At 37.9% G+C, this 22366-nt stretch overlaps 5 protein-coding genes across 12 annotated transcripts; 3 read left to right on the top strand and 2 right to left on the bottom strand.

Annotated features, from left to right (window-relative positions):
- Positions 1 to 3184, top strand: LOC18782070 (carbonic anhydrase, chloroplastic). Of its 2 annotated transcripts, none has more exons than XM_007215591.2 (10): positions 1 to 272; positions 1096 to 1154; positions 1273 to 1422; positions 1523 to 1571; positions 1658 to 1774; positions 1882 to 1935; positions 2019 to 2104; positions 2214 to 2322; positions 2448 to 2606; positions 2916 to 3184. In XM_007215591.2, exons 1-10 carry the CDS (start codon positions 78 to 80, stop codon positions 2952 to 2954), a joined length of 1017 nt encoding a protein of 338 aa, XP_007215653.1. In that variant the 5' UTR covers positions 1 to 77; the 3' UTR covers positions 2955 to 3184. The 2 variants fall into 2 exon arrangements, with proteins under 2 accessions (XP_007215653.1, XP_020416435.1); XM_020560846.1 differs by lacking the exon at positions 1 to 272 and adding an exon at positions 940 to 1002.
- Positions 3542 to 7387, bottom strand: LOC18782114 (protease Do-like 1, chloroplastic). Of its 2 annotated transcripts, XM_007215306.2 has the most exons (8): positions 6734 to 7387; positions 6494 to 6616; positions 5667 to 5838; positions 5151 to 5188; positions 4769 to 4967; positions 4531 to 4683; positions 4242 to 4376; positions 3542 to 3962 (listed from the first exon to the last, which is right to left on the bottom strand). In XM_007215306.2, the coding sequence occupies exons 1-8, from the start codon at positions 7192 to 7194 to the stop codon at positions 3885 to 3887; spliced, it is 1359 nt and encodes a 452-aa protein (XP_007215368.1). In that variant the 5' UTR covers positions 7195 to 7387; the 3' UTR covers positions 3542 to 3884. The 2 variants fall into 2 exon arrangements, with proteins under 2 accessions (XP_007215368.1, XP_020416434.1); XM_020560845.1 differs by lacking the exon at positions 4531 to 4683 and having other exon boundaries at positions 6734 to 7334.
- LOC18784269 lies at positions 7692 to 11771 on the bottom strand. The gene is made up of 14 exons (XM_007215353.2): positions 11429 to 11771; positions 11036 to 11180; positions 10877 to 10944; positions 10706 to 10759; positions 10514 to 10597; positions 10331 to 10416; positions 9869 to 9949; positions 9582 to 9712; positions 9307 to 9348; positions 9115 to 9191; positions 8925 to 9042; positions 8762 to 8843; positions 8492 to 8564; positions 7692 to 8260 (listed from the first exon to the last, which is right to left on the bottom strand). Exons 1-14 carry the CDS (start codon positions 11515 to 11517, stop codon positions 8092 to 8094), a joined length of 1299 nt encoding a protein of 432 aa, XP_007215415.1. The 5' UTR covers positions 11518 to 11771; the 3' UTR covers positions 7692 to 8091.
- On the top strand, positions 14867 to 19630 carry LOC18783016 (L-aspartate oxidase, chloroplastic). 6 transcript variants are annotated; one of them, XM_020558881.1, is made up of 9 exons: positions 14867 to 15290; positions 15409 to 15485; positions 16114 to 16257; positions 16422 to 16776; positions 16881 to 17123; positions 17382 to 17438; positions 17590 to 17670; positions 17888 to 17949; positions 18329 to 19630. In XM_020558881.1, exons 3-9 carry the CDS (start codon positions 16124 to 16126, stop codon positions 19338 to 19340), a joined length of 1944 nt encoding a protein of 647 aa, XP_020414470.1. In that variant the 5' UTR covers positions 14867 to 15290; positions 15409 to 15485; positions 16114 to 16123; the 3' UTR covers positions 19341 to 19630. The 6 variants fall into 6 exon arrangements, with proteins under 6 accessions (XP_020414470.1, XP_020414469.1, XP_007217636.1 ...); XM_020558880.1 differs by having other exon boundaries at positions 16108 to 16257; XM_007217574.2 differs by lacking the exon at positions 15409 to 15485.
- LOC18783657 (GDSL esterase/lipase At3g27950) lies at positions 20378 to 22313 on the top strand. Its single transcript, XM_007216307.2, has 5 exons — positions 20378 to 20760; positions 20898 to 21098; positions 21177 to 21328; positions 21420 to 21690; positions 21774 to 22313. Exons 1-5 carry the CDS (start codon positions 20502 to 20504, stop codon positions 22022 to 22024), a joined length of 1134 nt encoding a protein of 377 aa, XP_007216369.2. The 5' UTR covers positions 20378 to 20501; the 3' UTR covers positions 22025 to 22313.

Genomic DNA, 22366 nt, shown 5'->3' with positions numbered 1-22366 from the left:
TCATATTCATATAGACGAGGAGGTGGTGGGTTGGTGAGTTCTATAAAGGCAGGAAGGTCCAGGGTTCGTTGCCCACCATGTCTTCAGCTTCGCTAGTTAAGAGCTTCAACCTCACCTCTTCTTCCTCCTCCTCACCCTTCTCTCCTGCTACCAGTAGGAAACCTAGTCCTTGCAGTGTTTCTTCCAGGCTCACTACTTCTCCTGCTTCTCGATCTCCTGCCCCTAACCTCATCCAGAAGAAGCCTGTTTCCTCTGTTCCTGCTCTAACTAGGGTACTCTCTCTCTCTCTTTCTCTCTCTCTCTCTCTCTCTCTCTCTCTCTCTCTCTCTCTCTCTCTCTCTCTCTCTCTCAACTAGTACTAGAACTATATAACTATATTATGACAATGTGACTAGCTAACCCTAGCTAAGGTCTGCATTTGATCTGAGTTTTTTTTTTTGCTTTGTTTATCAAACTGACATTTTACAACAACCCTGATTTATTTATTTATTTTGTTAGAACAACACCTGTGATTTAATTGATGAACTGGTTTCGTGGCATTTTCCATTCTGGTCTTTGGTTCACGTGGATAAAGTAGTAGAATGAGAATTAATTGCTATATATACGTGTCAAATTATTTATAAATGGAAGTAATCTGTTTTGTTGTCACACAACTAATCCTCTGCTTACCGGGACGACGTGGACGCTGGTCATTGATTCCCCATCATCTCATCGGTTCCTCATCACGCGGCAGTTTGATTTTCAACACTCAGAAGTGACACGTGTATGATCAAAATAAAAAAACAAAGAAAAAAGAAAATGACACATGTATGGTACTAATTTTACCATCTAACACTTCCTCTCTAATTTTAAAATTGACTGGTAAATGAAAGGTATAAATATTCAAGGACCTACCATTCTTGCCTCATGCACCAACTTAAGCTAAAACTAGTACTGAAAACGGTGCCGTTGAGTCAATAAGCAAGAAAATATATCCCTACCGGATATCCTTTGTAATCACTGGTTGTTATTGTTTACTGTATGTGATTATATATGGAAAGTGTAAATCTCTGGTTAACTGACAACATGTTATATTTCTCTGCGGATATTTTGTAGAAGGAAGAAATGGGAAAGGAATATGAAGAGGCCATTGCATCTCTCCAGAAACTTCTCAGGTACTTTCTTTCTTTTCAACGACTAGTTTTAGTTTGTGTTTGTGTTCATATTTGGGATGCATGGGATGGGAGGATTAGAAAATCAGTAAAATGCTTGTTGGGTTAATTGTTCATGCAGTGAGAAGGCAGAGCTGAAAGCTGAAGCAGCATCCAAGGTGGAGCAGATAACAGCCCAATTGCAGACAGCCGATGGCAGCGGCACCAAGACTTATGATGCCGTCGAGAGACTCAAGAGCGGCTTCATTCACTTCAAGAAAGAGAAATATGAGTATGTACACTTGAATGGAGCTCATATCATATATATTTAGTTTAGCCATGCATTTTGTTTCTTAATTAAATTGATAAATTTGTGTTTTGTCACTTCACAGCACCAACCCAGCTCTGTTCAACGAACTTGCCACAGGCCAATGGCCCAAGGTATAAATTTATATTCATATATCTGAATGATAATGAGTTTTTTTTTTTTGCAGTTTTGACTGAATGAATGTCGTTTGTGTTTGCAGTTTATGTTGTTTGCATGCTCGGATTCCCGGGTTTGCCCATCACATGTTCTGGATATCCAGCCAGGGGAGGCTTTTGTGGTCCGCACAGTTGCTAATTTGGTCCCACCCTTTGATAAGGTTTCATTTCTTCTTTATTAGATTAATCACATTAACAATTCTGAATTTGTACAAATGAATCAATGACAGTTTCTAATTTTGGAAACCTGGAATTGTTTGAACAACAGACTAGATACTCTGGGACTGGGGCTGCCGTTGAGTATGCTGTTTTGCATCTTAAGGTAATCAATTTCATTCATCTCCAGCTTTTTCTTCCTTTCTGGGTTAACTTAAACTAACTAACTTGATTTGTGTACATAAAAAGGTTCAATACATTGTGGTGATTGGGCACAGCGCTTGTGGTGGGATTAAGGGACTCTTGTCCATCCCAGAAGATGGAAAAACCTCCACGTACGTAAGATTAATTAAGAACAAGGCCGCCTGCCTTTGTTAATCTTAATTATTATTTTTTATTTAACCTTGTTGCTTGATCATGATTCATGTCATGATGATGATGCAGTGACTTCATAGAAGACTGGGTGAGCATCGCCTCCCCTGCAGGGAAGAAGGTGAAGGCAGACCATGGCGCTGATGCTCCCTTTGCTGAATTATGCAGCCATTGTGAAAAGGTCCCCTGCTCTGCTCTGCTTTTCCTGCTCCTCTGTTTTTGCATTGCATTATTGCAATTTGCATGCATGCATGCATATTAATGAATTAATTTAACAAGAGGAAATGAATGAATGAATGAATGCAGGAGGCGGTGAATGTGTCGATTGGGAATCTGCTGAGCTATCCATTTGTGAGAGATGGTTTGCTGAAGAAAACTCTGGCAATCAAGGGAGGCTACTACGACTTTGTCAAGGGAGGTTTTGAGTTGTGGGATGTTGACTTTAGCTTCTCTCCCTCTCTCTCCGTATGATCCCATCTTCATCTTCAAACCATCCATTTTCTCTTCTTCTGCCCTAATAAGTATCCATCCCATTATGTTTCTTTATTTCTTTCTGCAACTGCAACTGCAATGTAAAATCTAGTATATTTCCCTTCCCTTTCTTCATGTCTGTTGTTTGTATCTACTACATGGTTCGCAAATAAATATATAACGGAGACCACGTTGGCTGTTGACTCCCTCCTTCACCTTGTTTGTTTGAAAAAATAAAAAGCACTTTTTCTGGTTTATTTTCGTTAGAGAATACTGCAATTTTCTTCTGGTTTGTTTGTTTAGGTAAAAGAGGTGGCCACCGTACTGCAGTGGAAGCTCTAGGGGCATCACCACCAATTCCATTCCATGAGAGAGAGAGAGAGAGAGAGAGAGAGAGAGAGAGAGAGAGAGAGCCTTAGAGATGATGATCATTGCAAACATGTGGCTCCATCTCCTCATGATATGAATCTAATTACGCATATATGATGAATGGGTTATGATAAAGTGAATTGGGTTATGTAGACCAACAATTTAAGCCATCTTTCTTTTATCTAAAGTTTGGGTTGTTAATCCCAAGTTCCTCTTAATTTCTTCTAAGCTTCTGCGTCGGTCGATTATTGGAAATTTGTTCGCACGTCTTATAGAAGAGCTGAAAGCCAACCACGAAACCACAAAAACCAAATCTTATTGCTCCCTCCCTGTCAGACAATTTCCATCTGTTCAAACCAAACTAATCAAAGACTTGAAATGAAGACAGCAAGGGCAATAAAACCAACATAACTGCGATGGAAAACATTCACAGCTTTCATTCAAAGCCCTGTCTACTGACTAAATCAGAAAATCGACCCTCCACAAATCCGCAATAGAACAGTTCTTTATCGGATCAATACGTGTGCCCTTAATTCCAATCTCACAAATTTTGCACTTTCAATAAAAGATGTATCGAATTCTTGGTTGAAGCAGACGGACAATGCATTCTCCGTCAATACAATCCCTGTTCTTGTCAAAAGCATTATAAACACGATGTTGTGCAGATATACAAAAGTTGCTCAGAGAGTTCTTCTACATCATAAACGTGGAACTGCCATATCAAGGATGATGATTAATTACAATTGTTCACAGATATATGTACAACCGGACCCTCTTAAATAAAACCATCAATGCCCAAAAACAAATGATAATCTGTCCCATTTTTCTTGGTTAACCGAGAATTTCATTAGATCAGAGGCGATTCGTCCCATTTTACATACACAAATCAAAGCATTTGATTGGTCATGTCTCGTCAGCCTTTGGTTCAAGTACAACAGGGATCTTCTCCTTTTTATCACCACGCAACACCTCCACAGTCACCTGCGTTCAAATACTACATTAATATGTTGAACTACATATATAAGCTCGATATTTATAAATAAATAAATAAACTACCCTATTCTTTTTAAGTCCCAAACAAGCTCAGATCTACATTAGTTTGGCCAACTGGAAGCCCGTCTGAGACCAGAAATACTAGAAAACCTAGCACCAGATAAGTGGAGAAAAGTTTGCTTGTACTAGGATGCGTCAAGACTTTTTACAGGCTACATATAATCTGGGAAATAATAAGGGGCAAAGCGATAGGATGAAAGACCATACCTTATCACCCACTTTACATTGGTCGAGAATTCTATACAAGTCGCTGCCATTGCTGACCTTTTTACCATTCACAGATGTTATAATGTCACCCAAGATGAGTCTGCCATAGGCATCACGCTTGGTTGGTAGCAGTCCCTGCAAATTGGAGGTTTATCAGCTCCAGTTGAATGGAAGCACAACTAACATCTTTTCACAATTCGGTTCTAGTTTAATCACATTATCTACCAAAAGAAAATTAATTTCTGTGGTACAACACTTATATTGGAAAAACAGAAAGGGGAAAGAGTACCGCTTTGCCAGCTGGACCATTTGCTGGTGCGTCTAAGACAAGCACTCCACTAACCCCCAACTGTTCAACAGATTGATCAGGTGCAAACTTAATTCCTAAAACAGGTCTAGTGACCTTCCCAAATCTGACCAACTGGTCAACAATACCATTTACCTGAATATGTAAAAATATTCAAAAGAAAATCAGAAGAATTATCTCAAAGCATGACAAGAAGGACCTTCACATGATGTCTACTCACAGTGTCAACTGGAATTGAAAATCCAACACCTGATGATGCACCAGAAGGTGAATATATAGCCGTATTTATCCCGATAAGGCTTCCTGTGCTATCTAGAAGTGGGCCCCCACTATTACCAGGATTAATGGCAGCATCTGTCTGTATAACATCTTGAATTGGACGGCCAGTAGCAGCAGAACTAATTTCTCTGCGAAGCCCACTATAGATAACATGAAAAATGCATCAGTAAAATGCATAGTTTCTCATTGACAGGAATCCACCAGCAGAATGTAAACCCTAATGAATAGAAAAGCAACACCATTGCAGTCCATTCAATGCTAGAAGTCATGCATGACTCATCAGTTAAAGACTCAAACAAATATAGAATCAATAGACTATGTACCTGATAACACCAGTTGTAAGAGTATGGTCAAGCCCAAACTGCAAAGTTAAACACAAAATCAAATTGTCAGTTGAGATCGACCATACAGTTAGTCATACTGAAACCTTTCATAGACTTTTGTGAGAGAAGAACATCAACTCTGTTAATAGCTATAGAGCATCTCCTGTTTGATACTAGGTAACTATGTGCACAAGCATGCTGTGGGGCATGCTGTGGGAAAAGCCTTTCTTGAGTACTGACTTTCATTTCCATCTACTTGAACATATATTTTGGTAGAAAAGATGGGTAAAATTACTGCATTTAACCTATTCTCTATGGACAATTGAATCATTACATTTTAAGTGAACTAAATGAGTACATCAAGTATCTTAGTAATTCGCAGGTTGTCTATCTGCTTGGTATTTTAAAACTTCATGATATCTCCAATGTATTTGAAATAAAGATATCTCCAATGTATTTGAAATAAAAAGATGAGAGTAATGCAGCAAAACATGTAGGAAATAAAACTATACTTACAGGATTGCCAATAGCAAACACTTTCTGACCAACAAGCAAGTCTGCAGAGACACCAATAGGTATAGGCCTTAGTTTGTCTTTGGGTGCATCAACATGTAAAACAGCAACATCCTTGTCTTGGTCAAATCCAACAACTTTTGCATCAAAAGTTGACTGGTCAGCAAGTGTGACCCTGTAAATAACTAGCAGTGATTTAGATGCAAACCATGAGGAGAGGTTCCATTGTCACTTTTTCAATTAACACCACAAAAGAAAAAGAAAAGAAGACAATAGAGAATCTCTGTCAAACAATCTAATGACGTCACACCAAAAAATTATCTCAATTTGCAAGCAAAAGATGTCTCACACATGACCAGAGAAAAAATTATACTCAAGAACGGCCCTTAAGAAGAGTGATATGGGGAAGCCAATCAATTAATCGAACATACAGTTCCATAATATCCCCAACACAAACTTTGACAGGATTCTATCGATCCCTCTTCTTTCTTATAAACACATCCTGTACTCTCCAGACTCCATAATTCTAGTGACATGATGCTTAGGTTGAAGAACAAATGGGCCATCACAGAGCCACATTTTACAACCCATAATGGCATCTAGCCTGTAGGCTATAAACTACAACGAACTTATCAAAATTGAAGGAGGTCCAAACGTATATAGAACTCGTATATCTGTTGTTCACGACATTGATGTTGAGGCAAAGCAGAACTATATTAAATCATCAAATTGTTCTGATACTACAACTTAATTAGAATTGCCGAACCAAAATTTGATGTAACAAAACAGTAAATACATTTCAACGAAGAAAGAATCAGAAACCAACTAACCTGAGATCAGAAGCACCACGAATCACGTGGTAATTGGTGACAACGTGACCGTCTTTATCCCACACAAAGCCTGACCCAGACCCCTGCGGTACCTCAAACACGTCCAAAGTAAACGCATCCTGCCTAAAACCAACAAACACCCACCACCACCGATTCAAAATCACAATCCCAACCCAAAAGTAGAAACTAAATATAAATTAAAAGTAAGCACAACTGAGAATGGTCAGAGCTCAAAAATACCTGGCTGCAAGATTGGTGATGTAAACAACTGAGGGAGTGTTCTCCTGAAAGAGCTGAACCGTAGCGAGCTCATCGGATTGCAACTTTCTCGGAGGAGTGACCACGAAAGCCGAGGCCGGATCCACATCGGCGATGAAGAGGGACAAAGCTAGAGCTACCGAAGTGCAGAGAATGAGCAGAGAATCCAAGGCGGTCGAGAAGGGGTTCTTGGTGGTAAGCAGAAGCTTGTGGAGGCATGGAGGACAGTAAGTCTTGTACGGGATCAAAGACCTTTTCTGGGTTTTGTGGTGAAGAAGGGAGAGGATAGGTGAGCCTGTTGAGCTGGGGGATTTGTGGAGGGAAATGGATTTGGAGAGAGGAAAAGTAATGAGCTTTCTGTTTGGAAAGCGAGAAAACAAGGGAACGGGAGAGAAAGTTGGGGAAGAGCGGAAGTTTGTGGAAATGAGTGAAGAAGCAGCCATTTGGGTTTTGGGGACAGCTGCCCTGGAAGGATTGCCTAGTTTGATTCACTTCTTATTAATATCCAAGCTTTCATATAACGAACGAACATTGTAGATTAGTGTAGATTGTACTCTAGTGGGAGAGTTGGGACTGTCATAGTTGAGTGTGAGAGAGTAACTGGATATATAACGCAAATAATTTGCGAAATAATTATTTTTGTTCATGCGTTAGTTCTCCTATTTCAATTTTATTTTTGTAGTTTTAAATCTGAGCAATTCAATTTTATTTTTTCTTTTCATATTTAACGGCTAAAGTGCCGGCCCAGACAAGTAAAGGTTAAGCCCTTTTTGGTTTGCTAGCCTACGAGAATGAAAGAGACTGCGGCGAAAAGCCCAGAGGGGTTTCCGTTATGTCCAAGGGATCAAATTACAACTGTTTCTCAACCTATCCAGGTAATTTCATGCTTACGAAGACACCAAACACTTACACTTGAGTGAGTCTTTGTCCACACGCAACGCTTTGTCAATATGGCAAAAGATTTATTTGTCTTCAGCCATTCTATTAATATCGTTAAGTTTCACATCCTTTTCGTAACAAATTACTAGGATGTTTCAGATTCAATTCAATCCATCCCGACCAATTACTCTAATTCATTTCGATGACTTCAATGGATGGATTATTGTAAAATTATAAAATATGAAACCCAGTTATGGAGTTAAAAGTAAATCCTACGAGTCCCCAAAAGAAGTCGGCATGCATACTCACAAGACCCATGAATCGAGAGAAGGAAAACCAATTGGCAATATGGGGAGTAGCCCAACTCCCCCCATTGCCAGTGCATCAGCAGCCAGGCAAGCTTCAACTCCAAACTCGTGGTTTTGGGCATGCTCATAAAAGTCACAAAGAAAAATGATAAGTTACAAGATTTTCCCAAGGGGTCTTAATTCCTTTGGTATGCCGTCAAAATTTCCAGCAGTTATATCTGATTGTAGCATCGGTCTTTTCCCAACTTTCCAAACAATGCCTTCTGCCAGGTGCTCCTTATTTGGCGTCAACATTACAAAGTTTGGATCGGCTCTTTGATAACTGCAAAATGGTTCAAACAATCAATTCATTTTACGTGAGACAAGTTCCATATACCTTCAGGAACATTATCACAAAATGAAGAGTGTCGCATATCCTATTTTGAAACAAAACGCACTACATGCCCTTGAGGCACTCTGGACTAGGACCAAATGGCCGGCCATTGACCATGTACATGCGCCAAAATAGGATAGTTTATCCAAATATGGAAAAACAAGATACAAATGAACGAACCTGGCTTGTCTAAGATTCTCAACGCGAATGCCAAAACCATAACCTGTCTCCCCAACAACGTGATCTCTGGTAGCTGCAATACACAAGGGGTCAGTTTGTACTCATTCAGTACTTGGACACGCACATTCACATGCAAAGCAGGACTTCTTCTATGTCATTCAGGCCCAAATCCAAGGCCATTGGTGAATTTTTGTATAGCATAGTAATCTTGGCAATAAAATGTTTCCTGATTTTATAATTAGGTCATAAAAATCTACCAATTAGAGATACCTGAAATGCTGAATGTGAAAGAAGGTTTCCACCATGATTTAAATGCCAACGCTATAGATGAGCTCAGAGGGCCCACCTTTCCCTGCATGGATGAATAATGAGTGTTTCATGAACTTGACATGATCCAAAAATTGCAAGCACAAGATTACATTGAATATGGTACCTTCAGCAAAAAGTTTTTATTGGCTTGCCAGGATGCAGCTACTTGAAAGGTTGAATCTGGGACTTGAGGTACATAGCTTGATTCTGGTACATCGTTTGACGATTTGGTGTCATCAACCCTTTAAAACAGCATCAAAATATAATCAATTATTGCCAAATTTGTTGCATATCAAATATATTTGATTATTTACCTGGTCTGCAATTCAAAGCCAAAATCGATATAATTCGTAATTCCAACTACTTCATTTTCTTCGAGGGGGTTTTTCACCTGTTTAGTTAAAGCAGTTCAAAGTTAGTCAGTACAGTATATGCTGATTTAAATACAAAAATTAAATTAAAAAGAACTTTTCTGTAGCATATAACAAAGCAGGGATAGACAATACCCGTCTTTGGACCACCACATGTTGATAGAATGAGGCAATGAACTGCAGTATAAAAATCAATGCTTGAGATCCACAAAGAGGTATATAACATGCTGTCAATTATGATTTAGAACTCGAAAATCTAGCATTGGAACACAACCATGTATAGATAAACCAATTAACTTCAAGTTTTGGAGGTGCCAGGAAAACTATTGAATGTTAGCTCCTAAAACACTTGAGACTTCGATGGAATCAATTAAACTTAACAAATGTATCAAAACTAAACAAAAATAAACCTGAGAACTTTTCGATAGCTCGAGACCAAAGTTGAATGATGGACTCAAAGGGCTGCTTGATCCCACTCCATAACCGATTGCACAACTCCAATTCTTTAAATTTCTGTATTTTTGACCTTCTTTACTCCCATCTTTAAAGAATTAACCAACAAGATTTACATTTGAAATAAAATTGTATCAAGATCCTTTAACATATAAATAAGCAACATCAAAAGAAGACAAAAGAACTTCATTCAATCGTTCAGGGCCAAAGGTTCCAGTTATGAGAAGGCACATGAGTGGCTTACATTCAGGCTCATACTGCACCCCAGCTGTTAGTCTTCCCATCTTGCTCACCAACCATGCCCTTCTTGGACATTCATCTTTCACTGCAGAAAAAGATAGTTACATAGTACAAAAGGTTTCCACCGCACCTAGTAAGTGCAGATAGAAATGATGACTCCAGAGTTCTCTCCCCTTCTAAAATTCAGATGATGCAAAATTGCAATCACGGGTTATAAAATAGCCATTCTCCAAAGTTTCCAGAGCATCCAAACAAGAGTCTACCCAGCAACATTTCTTTTATTTTCCTGCTTTTTATTAGAGGAGTTGATAACATCTTACTTCACATCCTTACCAGATAAACTTGATAGCTATGCCATAATTTAGATATTACCAAAAATTAACTGAATGTTCAGAACAACAATACAGGTAAGTATAACTCATATGGGAAAAAAAAAACTCATAAAATTGAAATTCAGGTTACATACTGGAGAAAGGCATGGCTGTGGCTCCAATTGACAAGTTTGTGGAGCCATATCTCAATCCCATAACACCAAAGTCTTCAGAAGTTATTCTGCATGAGTAGTGAGCTCTGTAAATATTATACATTCATGTGTATGTGCACCAACTATCCCCAAAGTCATTTGGAATTTTTATTAAAAGGTTTTCACCTTTTTTTCAGAAGCATTGGGAAAATTCCGAACGCTCCAAATCCATATTTAGGGTAGTAAGCACAGGCCCTCATTTGCAAAGTCCTAAAGTGACAGAAAGTATGGCAATATATAAGTAAATAACATGGCTCTGAATATGAAAAACCGAGAAATTAAAAGACAAAAATGACACTTCAGAGAGATGTTCCTTACGGATCAGTGTTCGATACGAAGAGGTCCATGAATGTATGAGGATCATCAACATCACTGCTCAATGAAATAAGCATTACGAAATTGTTTATGTCACTACATGTACATCCAACGTATTGCCCAGAACAAAAGGCAATTCATGTACAATGGGAATCTGAATCTACTTCAAAGTACCTTTGCCAGCGGAAAAATGCATTTCCAACAATACTCTCCTCGGGTTTGTGATCAAGTGGTCCTGAAACCTAAACATGTTAAGGAAAACGGGAAGATATTTCCCGTGGATTCAAACCATCAACTTTGAAATTTCAGATTCAGGTAAATCACGAAGGATACAGTTGCAACCAAATCGACATGAGGATCATCTATGGGCTTTAGCATGATCATTGTGCTAAAATGCCTTGCTTGTTCAAAATAATCGTCAAACAGACATTTCAAAGCAAGCTTCCCAAACAACAAGTCATATGATGACTCCAACATCCTGCATCAAAATTACTCACAATATAAAACAATATTTTGAAAAAATATATATACATAACAATTTAATTGCATAAAATCAAATGCTGGCCAATTTCAACCAGGAGTGGTATTGATAAGCAAGCAGTGAAGACCAGTATTCAACATAGCTAAGGGCTTATGCACTGGCAAAAAGAGCCTTGTGCTAACAAATTGAAATGAAAAATAATGAGTCGAGAAATGGGAGCATATGAGGTGTAATTAGAGCAGAACCTGGTGCGGGCTGCGAGAGGAGGAAAGTCGAAGAGAGGTGGTACCAGCACCATAGGCGGTGGTGGCTCCTTGTTCATCAAGTTCCCCATATCTATCTGCTTTGCTTTGCTAACAATGTCAATGCTAGGGTTTCTGAGTATTGAATGGATACATAGACATGGAAGATGAGGAAGAAGATGAAGAAAACAGTGAAGAGATTGTTGCTTGTTACTTGTGATTCCGTTTTTAGGAGCGAAAGTTGCGAGATTGGCTTTACTTTACCATAAAAAATTAGAAAATGAAATTACGAAACCGCGCCCGCGCATATCTCCACTCTAGACTGCAGAGGAAAAGGCTCAAACCTTGATGACCGTTTCAACGCTCCCACCTACGTGGCAGGTCCAGGTGGTACTCCAAACTCTCAAGTGACACGTCACTCAAAAGCCCCAAAGTTTCCTTTTTCACTTATATTGGGCCTCTAATGAGGGCCAGAGGGCCCAAGACTCATTAACATCTTGGAAGAAAACTCATTAAGGCCTGGAGCCCATTGGCCATTATTTACTTTATTTATTTATTTCTTCAATAGAAAGGATATTAGGAAAATAGGAAATCAAACGCAAGTGCTCGTATTAGTTTGGGAAATGACTAACTCCTTAAGCTACAAACCTCTTGTGACTATGATTAAATTTTAAAAAATAAACATTGTAAATATAATGTCATTAAATTTCTATAAGAAGAAAAAGACATAAAAGTTATTTCGTAGTTTAAAGCTTAAGTTTCATAAAATAAAATAAAATTTCAAGTATTTTCTTTATGTTCACTCATTTTAGTATTTATGTTACCCAGCCTACATGCTAATGAGTTTTAGGTCACGTAAAATCAAGCAACTCATGTCATTTCAATCATTTTCTAATGAAACAAAACTAGCCTAAACAATGTTCCACTTCCGTTCAATTGTCTTTGTCCCTATTGAATTTTTTCGGTGCAACTTACTGCCTTTGTTTGGCCTTAAACTTGGAAGAAGATTCCTCTCGTCTCTAGAGTTGTCTTGCTAATTTAAAGACAAGTTTTGGACGGTGATCACAATTAATTTTTGTCTCTATCTATCTTTTCGAGTGACCTAAAGACACATAAAAAATGAAAATAAAAGCGGGCCATACAAAAGACACGTCATTACTAAACGGATTTTCTGACAGTCAACTTAATAGAAAGCTTAAATTAGTTAGATTTGAAAATAATGGGTGTAAATTGATGAAATTGAAACTCGGGGGTCTATATTGAGAATGACCCTAAACCTTGAAGAGGTCTTTTGGGGGAGCTTCTACAATGAAGAGTTTAGAGTGATGAGCTTATTTGAGAGTGATGAGCTTATTTTAGAGTGATGAGTTTAAATTTAATACCATGTTTGTTTCATTTAATTCTAGTCTTAGATGAGATTGCTAATACCGGGCCCACTAAAAACACCTCATTAGGAGGAGACTACTAAGCCCATGTAGAAATGGAGGATTAGCTAGTCATATGTTCACCAATGTATAATATGCATATATTATATTGTAATACTAATAACATATATTACTATTATTATTATTATTATTATTATTACATATATATGTATATGTATTATACCCATGTATATTATAATATACATATATACACATATATATATATATTATATGTATGTATATATCAGTCTCCTTCTATTGAGGGACGCCCTTTAGGGTACCATACAATTTTTTTCCCAATGATCCAAACCATCTATTTTTTAGGTCTTCATTCATAGATCATCCTTACAAAAAATTAGACAAATCGGAAACCGTTTCGACATCCAATTGTGTCTTACAAAATAAATGAACACGGTGCTTCAAGAAAATGCTAAAATTTCAATAACTTAATTGAGTGGTCAAATGATATCGGATTCAAGTGGTTTTTTGTAGAGATGATCTTTGAATGAGTATCTACAAAATAGACGGTTTGGATTAGTGAAATACAATCCGGAGTGGGGCCTACAAGGGGTGTCCCTCAAATAAGCTTATTTGAGGGATCCCTCAATAGAAGCTTTCTGTATATACATATATATTTTATATATTATAAAATACATATATACATATATATAGATATTTTTGAAAAAATAAAAAAATTCTAGTTCTAGTCCAAACATACACCAAACGTAGGATAAGTGTTATCCAACTTAGACCAAGCCAAGCCAAACCAAGCCAGTCCCTAAGCATAGTCCATGCCAAGATAGTCTTGTATACCAAACGAGCCCCAAATGTTTTCTTTATGTTCACTCATTTTAGTATTTATGTTACCCATCTCACACGCTAATGAGTTGTAGGTTATGTAAATCAAGCAACTCATGTCATTTCAATCATTTTCTAATAAAACAAAACTAGCCTAAACGCATGATGTTCCACTTCCATTCATTCGTTTTTGTCCCTATTGAATTTTTTCGGTGCAGTCTACTACTTTGTTTGGCCTCAAACTTCAAAGAAGGTTCCTCTCAACTCTAGAGTTGTCTCGCTAATTTAAAACAAGTTTTGAACAGTGATCACAATTTATTTTTGTCTTCATCTCTCTTTTCAAGTGACCTACCACGTAAAAGAAGAGAAAAACACAAAAGTACATTGAATCCGTAACATGGAAGTTATTCAGCTTGTTAAGTTTGAACCCATGGTTAAATATAAGGAAGTATACTATAAAATGACCTAACATGTCAATAATGATGTATAGAATTCCAATTTGAGTTTGCTTCCTAACGAATGAAATTCTGTGGTATACATTGTTACGGTCCTGCTTGAACAGTAGGACTAGGTTTCTATTTGCATTTAGATGTTAACAAAATGAGACCCCACCCACCCAGTCCACCACATTGGTTGTTTTTTTTTATCCCCACTTTTTTTCCACTTCGGATGGCCAATCGATGGTCACTTTTTCAAGATTATGCTCTAGTGGCTCCAATTTCTCATGAATATACCGCGAACGTGTCTTATATTTTTCCCTAACCTTTTTTGACCAAGCTAAAGTTGATCAACTGCCTCCTCAGCTTTTGAATGGACAAAAACGCCATACAAACTCATTACAATTAGCCACCGACTTAAATTATTAAACAACACTGATTTTGCCAATTAATTCCAACCAATTTTTATTATTTTATTTAATGACAATTTAACAAGATTTTGGTTTTTCAAAGGAAAAAAAGAAGAAGAAAATAAATTATACTACCACTCTTGCCTTCTTGCTTACCATTTTCTATTGCGTAGTGGAATGTTGTGGTCCAACTCCAAAAGAATAATTTCATTGTCTTGTCTATTCTTAACTTTTATATTCAAATGGTTCAATGGATAAAAAATAAAAATAAAAAGTTGTCCCATTTTAGTTAGGGTTTAGTAATGAAACTCAAAATTGTATTATTAACCCTTTCATTTCTAGTGGATCACTAATATTAAAAGTCGATAATGATTAAACTACGAGTACGAGTTTTTTTCAGTAGAAAATCCTAAATAATATCAGGAAGTTCCTCATATTTTGAGCTCTCTGTATTTTTATATTTCACACCAGGAACTAGATTTTAATTTAGTAATTTTCAAATAAAGTGTAGAGAAATTTTCAAATCAAGATTTTTATTTATTATTTTTAGTTGCACACAATTTTTAATGTTTATTTTTTGGCTGAATAACAATATTTAATGGTTAATGGTATATGTTAATATTAATAATCAGGTAACCGTTATTAATGAGGACAAAGAATGAACAATCTCAGCACAAAAAAAACAAAGAAGGTAGAAGGATGGGGGTGGCTGCACATAAGGAAAGTATGGCGCGAAGTTCGACGATGGTTCTCTAGCTACAAAAAGCTTCAAGCTTGGGCGTTGAATCTCGTGAATGTAGGGAATCTTTCCTCCTCTTCATCTTTCTCTTTTCCAATCGGCAATCTCATAATTCTGTTCTTATGTTCAAAATCTATTTGTTTCTTTTGGGTTAAATTCATTCCTTGAAAAGCAGCAAGGCTCAAATTCAGAAACGTTTCTTCTGTCACTCTGCATCAAGAGTGTCTGAAATACTTGGTTAGAACAATCTCTGTAAGTACTAAGGTTCAACTGTTTGGTTCTACGTTTTCAATGGGTTCTTGAATATGCCAATATGGTGTGGGCTTGTCTAAATTCAAAACTTTTTTGGTGGGTTATTGAATCTGGGTTTTGTTCCTCAGTATGCTGATATGTTCAGTTTTCATTTTTGTTTCTTCTTTTTGTTTTTGGGTGAAATAACTTTCTCGGTTGCATGTTTTGAGTCATGACACCTCTGCTTGGATGATGGGTGTCTGTTTTCCTGGTGAACAAAGTTTCTGCTTAATTCAGATAATAAGTTCTGCTTAATCCAGCTGTTTTATTTCTTCTCTTTTGTTGCACTTCTTTTTACTAGTTTTGGGATGTTTTTTATTTTTGGCGAGATACAAAACGGGATCTAAAAAGTGTCAACCTTGGTTGGTGATATTCTTGTCCTTTTTATATACATCTTTGCTGATGATGAATCAGCTTATAATTTTAGTCCTTTGGTTAGTAGGTTCGTTTTACTCTTTATTTTTTTGCCAGTTCTATGATGATCAGATTGTGTGTAAATTTTATATTATTTTTCTAGATACAACAAGATACAGATTCCTAGTTACAGTTGCTGATATGTTTTTCTTCCCTTAATCTTGTTAAGCTACAGAAAGATTGCAATGACAACTTGTGTACCTGCTGGAAGTGGCAATCTGCATTGTAGGGTGAGGGACTTTAAGGGACAAGGTTGTAGAAAGGCTTCCTGGGTTTCCAGTGTGACATTCAGTGGAAGCATACATAAAGAGCTTTCGTGGTATGGTACCTGATTACTGCCTTGGTCCTGTAGTTAATTTATATAAGACTTTTGCTTTGTTTTTTCATGTACAAAACTCCACATTCTTCTGAAGTTGGTGTCCCTGCTGGTCCACCATATAGATCTTTTTATGCCACACTTATGCTTTATCCACAATTATCCAGGTCAGCTGGGGCACCAAAGTTCTTGCAGATCCAGAGATGTAACTTTTCTCAATATCCAATTAATGAGAACTCAAAGTCCTTAAGAACAGTCACTGTATCAAGCCTGAGAGATGATTCCACTAAGTCTTTTGATTTTGCCGTTATTGGTAGTGGAGTTGCTGGCCTTCGTTATGCTCTTGAAGTGGCAAAACATGGATCTGTTGCTGTGATTACCAAGGCTGAGCCTCACGAGAGCAATACAAACTATGCTCAAGGTGGTGTTAGTGCTGTGTTGTGCCCTTCGGATTCTGTGGAGAGTCATGTACAGGATACAATTGTAGCAGGGGCTTATCTCTGTGACGAGGAGACTGTCAGAGTATGTTATTGGACTTATAAGTTGACACGAATAAGTTGCAGATGATAATTGATTATTGTGAATAAGTTGCAGATGATAAATGATTATTGTGATATTTTGTCCAGGTTGTCTGTACAGAAGGACCTGAAAGAATTAGAGAATTAATTGCAATGGGTGCATCATTCGACCATGGGGAGGATGGAAACTTGCACTTAGCAAGAGAGGGGGGTCATTCTCATCACAGAATTGTTCATGCTGCTGATATGACTGGAAGGGAGATTGAACGGGCTCTGTTGGAGGCAGTTCTTAAGGATCCTAATATCTTCATGTTTGAACACCACCTTGCAATAGATTTGCTAACTTGTCAGGTTTACTTTTTCCTCATGCTTTGTTTGTGAAAGTGTGTTTCACTTGCTCCTGCACAAATTGGCTTTAGAGGATTGACTTTCAGAAAGGCAACTAGGTTCTATCATAGTATTAACTCTAACACACACCTAGGAACTAAGTGAAAGCTTTGGTGGTGTAAATTAGCTCCATGCTGATTTGATATATTAAAATTGATTGTAGGAATTGTATGAATACTTTTCCATTTTTACTAACAGAAAAATGTATTTCTGGCAATACAGGATGGTTCTGACACAGTTTGTCTTGGTGTTGACACTTTGAATACAGAAACACAAGAGGTGACTACAATTTGCCGCATATTCTCTTTAAGGTTTTGTAGGGGAATATTTTGCTAGAAGAAATCTTTACCATCATCTTCCTTGCCTTTGTCCGTTAATGGAAACATATATCCATATTTGTTTACAAAATTCCCTTATTTTGCACTTTCAGGTGATACGATTTATTTCAAAGGTGACTTTACTTGCATCTGGTGGGGCTGGGCAAATCTATCCGACAACTACAAATCCTCCGGTACTAATGTTTTTGAAGTACCCCTGTAATTTTTTTCCCTCTGTATATTCTAGAACAAAGATGCAATTCTTTTATTTTAGTAGTTAAGAGACAAAATTGAGTGATTGTAGAAAAATATAATCAGAGAATGATTACCTGTTTAATAAGTAAAATGCTGATTACCTGTTTTATCATAAGTAAAATGCTCTATCTGATTGCTTGTGATGTATTCTTATAGGTGGCCACAGGGGATGGAATTGCTATGGCTCATAGAGCTCAAGCTGTGATTTCCAACATGGAGTAAGTAAACATACATCAATAATCTGAATTTTTTTTTTGAGAAAAAAAAAAAAAAAACTGTGTTGCAAATATGGGTTAATTGATTATGCGAGACAATGCCATTTCGAAAATTTGGTAAAAACATTACAACTTTGTTCCACAGCGCTTCCGCTCACAAGTTTTTCTTCTAGTATGGTTCAAACTTATAATACTCTGCTAGTGCCCAAATTGGCAAATTAGTTTTGAATGATCCTCCAGCGGCAAAACCCATGTTGTCATGATTTGTAAGGGTGGAACTTGATATTGGATAAGCTATGTAGTTTTAAGTGTAATATTGCAGGCTTTTGAATTTGTTAGCTGTCCCCCTTTTATGTTTTTATGGTTTGTTTTTCTTTCACAGGTTTGTTCAGTTCCATCCTACAGCCTTAGCTGATGAAGGCCTTCCTGCCAAACCTACCAAGGCTCGAGAAAATGCATTTCTCATCACTGAAGCAGTCAGGGGTGATGGAGGCATCCTCTACAATTTAGACATGGAAAGGTTCATGCCACTCTATGATGAACGAGCAGAACTTGCTCCCAGGGATGTGGTGGCAAGAGGCATAGACGACCAGCTTAAAAAGCGTAATGAAAAGTATGTGCTACTTGATATAAGTCACAAGCCGAGGGAAAAAATTCTCTCACACTTCCCCAACATAGCAGCTGAGTGCCTTAAGTATGGCTTGGACATAACTCGTCAGCCAATTCCAGTGGTTCCTGCTGCTCATTATATGTGTGGGGGAGTCCGTGCTGGACTCCAGGGAGAGACAAATGTACGGGGCCTGTATGTGGCAGGTGAAGTTGCTTGCACAGGTTTGCATGGAGCAAACCGTCTTGCTAGTAACTCATTGCTTGAAGCTCTAGTTTTTGCACGAAGAGCAGTCCAGCCCTCAATTGATCACATGAAGAGCTCTAGCCTCGACTCCAGTGCTTCAAATTGGTGGTCCAGACCAGTTGTGCCTGTATCACTTGAGAGCAATGTCATCAACAAAATTTTGACAATGACCAGGGAAATAAGAAAAGAAGTGCAATCAATCATGTGGAAGTATGTCGGAATTGTTCGGTCTACGACAAGGCTTGAAGCAGCAGAGCAAAAGATTTGTGATCTAGAGGCTAAATGGGAGGAATACTTATTTCAGCTAGGATGGGAACCCGCAATGGTGGGGCTTGAGGCTTGTGAAATGAGGAACTTTTTCTGTTGTGCAAAGCTAGTGGTGAGCAGTGCTCTTGCTAGGCATGAGAGCCGTGGACTTCACTACACAATTGATTTTCCTCATCTTGAGGAAAGTAAGAGGCTACCTACAGTAATATTCCCTTGTTCATCTGTACGGACTTCATGGAGTTCACGACAACTACACAAACAGCCAATTTGTTAGGAAGTGCAATTGTCACGCTAATAATTTAAAATTATAGGGTTCTCATGATCATCAATGTCTCAAGTTTTGGCCTCCAGAACCGTTTTGGTTGGGGGTTGAAGCTTCCGCAATTTAAGCAGCTTCTGGTGAAAGCCGCACCAGGTTGCACCTTTTTACTTTTGGTTTATAATTCCTTTTACCTACTATACTTGTTTACTGATTCTTTGTTTAAATAAAAGAAAGAAAATTTCAGCAGAATTGGTGACATATACTTTGGCATTATGCCATTGTCACATTATACATTATTGATATCAGAAGAGTGTCAACCCTAAGACAGATCATTTGTTCACATATGCTGTATAACCTATAAGTGGGTTCTCCATCTTCTCGACTGAAAAAGATGGCCTGCAGTTTCAGGGAGCTCCTGATGTTTCTTTCTTATAGGGTTAGCTGCTATCAATGTCCTGAATACGAGTAATGCTAGGGCCATCTGCTGCATTTTTCATTTCGCCTTCTGATGATTGCATTGCTAATGCCTAATGCAAGCAATCCACAACTACAGGGAGTTCTTTCTCAACTTTGCTACGAATCAGGTTAAAAACCCAAAGTTGTACTGGAAAAATCCCTTTAAGCTGATGATGATTAACTTATCAGGATGGTATGAAAAAGGGGATGAAATACAAGAATTTTGATGGAAGTTAGTTGAGTGTTGTTCATTTCAATGAATATGTTTTTGCTCTCTTTTTGAAGGCAGCAAAAACAGAAAACTGGTTGAAAACTATTTACATCCAGTTAATACTTTTTCTCGAGCAAAATAAAAAAAAAAGACCCGCTGGGATCAAATTAAAAGCATATTACTTAGTGACAGTTACATTATAATCCTGCCCAAAATGTTATGTTTACAGCATAACCCTCAAAACCTACAGAGGATTAATATGTGCTCATTATGTTTACCGAAGCAGAATCTACAGAGGATTTACAATTTTACATTACTGTTATTTTATTTTATTTTCTCCAAGGAAAATTGCATTATCCATTCACATGTGAATAGATGCGATGGACCATGATGTCATGTTCTCTATCGTTTTTCCTGAAACCAATTTCAATATTTCTGTACATACATACTTTTGTGCCAATTGAATTTAACCCCAAATTATGTTCTGATAATTTGCTAAGCCTACCATGGATCTTGCCAGGCTACTTTGTGCACTTGGGCTTTTAGTTTTGGTTCTGCCTGAGCAGCTGAAGGCAGTGAATGCTGGGGCTGTTGGCGGTTCTAGGAGTTGTGGGTTTCCAGCAATATATAACTTTGGAGACTCAAACTCTGATACAGGGGCAATCTCAGCAGCCATATCTGAGGTTCCTCCTCCAAATGGTGAAAGCTTCTTCGGACATCCTTCTGGCCGCTTTTCTGATGGTCGTCTTATTATAGATTTTATAGGTAAGCAACTTCTCTATTTGTCATGTCACGCTCTACAAGTTTCGACTCTTTCTACTCGGCTATATCAGCTATATCAGCTATATCGGGTAAATAATAGGTGACCTATTATTTCTTATTTGGTTTTAAACTTTGTGCAGCTGAGAAATTGCAGTTACCATACCTCAGTCCATACCTGGACTCACTTGGGACCAATTTTAGGCATGGTGCAAATTTTGCAACTGGTGGTTCATCTATTAGGCCGGGCGGCTACAGCCCATTTCATCTTGGCATTCAACTTTCCCAGTTCATAAGATTCAAGTCTCAGAGCTTTGCTCTCTATAAACAACTTAGTTCAAACAGTTAGTCTTCTCTCCTTCCCACTACAGCAAATTTTGATCACTTCATGTCTCATTCCATTGTATATATATTGGCACCAGGAAGACTTCCTAGGCCTGAGGACTTCTCGAAAGCTCTGTACACATTTGATATTGGTCAGAATGATCTTGCCTACGGTCTTCAACACGGGACGGTAGAAGAAGTTAGAGCCTCCATTCCTGCAATCCTGAGCCACTTGTCCCAAGCAATCTCTGTATGTATGCATTAGCATTATTCACTTACTTGGACCTTGGACGTGACCGAAACATAGACATGTACTGATTTATATGTGCCATATGTTTCAGCAACTATACAAGGAAGGAGCAAGGTTTTTTTGGGTGCATGACACAGGCCCACATGGGTGCTTGCCCTATAGTGTCATCTATGATCAATCAAAGCCTGTCAATCTGGACCAGAGTGGCTGTGTGAAGCCTCTGAATGAGGTGGCTCAGGAGTTCAATCGGCAACTTAAGGACAGCGTATCACGGTTAAGATCAGAGCTCCCTCTTGCAGTATTTACATACGTCGATGTGTATTCAGCTAAATATGCACTGATTAGCAATGCAAAAAGTCAAGGTAACTTCAGTTACCATTATCAAACATGTGATAGTGATCAAGAATCATTTATGTCCTAATATTTCTGCGTATGGTGATGACAGGTTTTGTTGATCCATTTGACTTCTGCTGTGGCAGTTACTATGGCTACCATGTTGACTGTGGAAAGAAAGCCATAGTGAATGGAACCGTCTATGGTAATCCTTGTAAAAATCCATCAAGACATATTAGTTGGGATGGCATACACTACTCCCAGGCAGCAAACCTGTTGATTGCTGAGCGCATTCTCAATGGCTCATTCTCCAACCCCCCTGTTTCAGTCACAGAGGTTTGTCGTCTCTCCAAGAATGTATGAACACCATGCCATGAGTCAATAACCACGGTTTGTTTGATTAAAATCGTTAGCTGTGATAATTGTTTACATTTTTGGCATTAGTGAAGGTTTGTTTTAGCCTTTTAAGTGATTTGTCCACTAGGAAACTTTAGATCAGAAGTACTTTTGAAAAAAGGGAAAGAGCAGTGAGCCATCCATAAATACCCTCCATTAATTTCAGATGTTCATTCACCTCAAAGACAATTGCTGCCCAACTACTCGATAAGCTATGACTTTTGAGGCTTCGAAGACAAATAAGCCATTTTAGTTACTCTGAAAGCACACACATATATGTAGTAAGAAGCAATTGAAGTTGTCTAACAG

Source organism: Prunus persica, chromosome G3, assembly GCF_000346465.2.
Source record: "Prunus persica cultivar Lovell chromosome G3, Prunus_persica_NCBIv2, whole genome shotgun sequence".
Classification (NCBI taxonomy): Eukaryota; Viridiplantae; Streptophyta; class Magnoliopsida; order Rosales; family Rosaceae; genus Prunus; species Prunus persica.
The sequence above is the reverse complement of the archived record's forward strand: the minus strand, read 5'-3'. Positions and strand labels throughout refer to the sequence as shown.

Coding starts and splice junctions, on each gene's coding strand:
- LOC18782114 (XM_007215306.2), bottom strand. CDS start 7,194: ATGGCTGCTTCTTCACTCATTTCCACAAACTTCCGCTCTTCCCCAACT. Junction 5,839..6,493: donor CGTGGTGCTTCTGATCTCAG/GTTAGTTGGTTT, acceptor AGTTATTTACAG/GGTCACACTTGCTGACCAGT. Junction 4,968..5,150: donor CTTACAACTGGTGTTATCAG/GTACATAGTCTA, acceptor TGTTATCTATAG/TGGGCTTCGCAGAGAAATTA.
- LOC18783657 (XM_007216307.2), top strand. CDS start 20,502: ATGGATCTTGCCAGGCTACTTTGTGCACTTGGGCTTTTAGTTTTGGTT. Junction 20,761..20,897: donor TCTTATTATAGATTTTATAG/GTAAGCAACTTC, acceptor AACTTTGTGCAG/CTGAGAAATTGCAGTTACCA. Junction 21,329..21,419: donor ACTTGTCCCAAGCAATCTCT/GTATGTATGCAT, acceptor CATATGTTTCAG/CAACTATACAAGGAAGGAGC.
- LOC18783016 (XM_007217574.2), top strand. CDS start 16,124: ATGACAACTTGTGTACCTGCTGGAAGTGGCAATCTGCATTGTAGGGTG. Junction 17,439..17,589: donor TGAATACAGAAACACAAGAG/GTGACTACAATT, acceptor TTGCACTTTCAG/GTGATACGATTTATTTCAAA. Junction 17,950..18,328: donor GCTGTGATTTCCAACATGGA/GTAAGTAAACAT, acceptor TTTCTTTCACAG/GTTTGTTCAGTTCCATCCTA.
- LOC18784269 (XM_007215353.2), bottom strand. CDS start 11,517: ATGGGGAACTTGATGAACAAGGAGCCACCACCGCCTATGGTGCTGGTA. Junction 9,713..9,868: donor GGTGCAGTATGAGCCTGAAT/GTAAGCCACTCA, acceptor AATTCTTTAAAG/ATGGGAGTAAAGAAGGTCAA. Junction 8,565..8,761: donor TTTCACATTCAGCATTTCAG/GTATCTCTAATT, acceptor TGTGTATTGCAG/CTACCAGAGATCACGTTGTT.
- LOC18782070 (XM_007215591.2), top strand. CDS start 78: ATGTCTTCAGCTTCGCTAGTTAAGAGCTTCAACCTCACCTCTTCTTCC. Junction 273..1,095: donor CTGTTCCTGCTCTAACTAGG/GTACTCTCTCTC, acceptor GATATTTTGTAG/AAGGAAGAAATGGGAAAGGA. Junction 2,105..2,213: donor GAAGATGGAAAAACCTCCAC/GTACGTAAGATT, acceptor ATGATGATGCAG/TGACTTCATAGAAGACTGGG.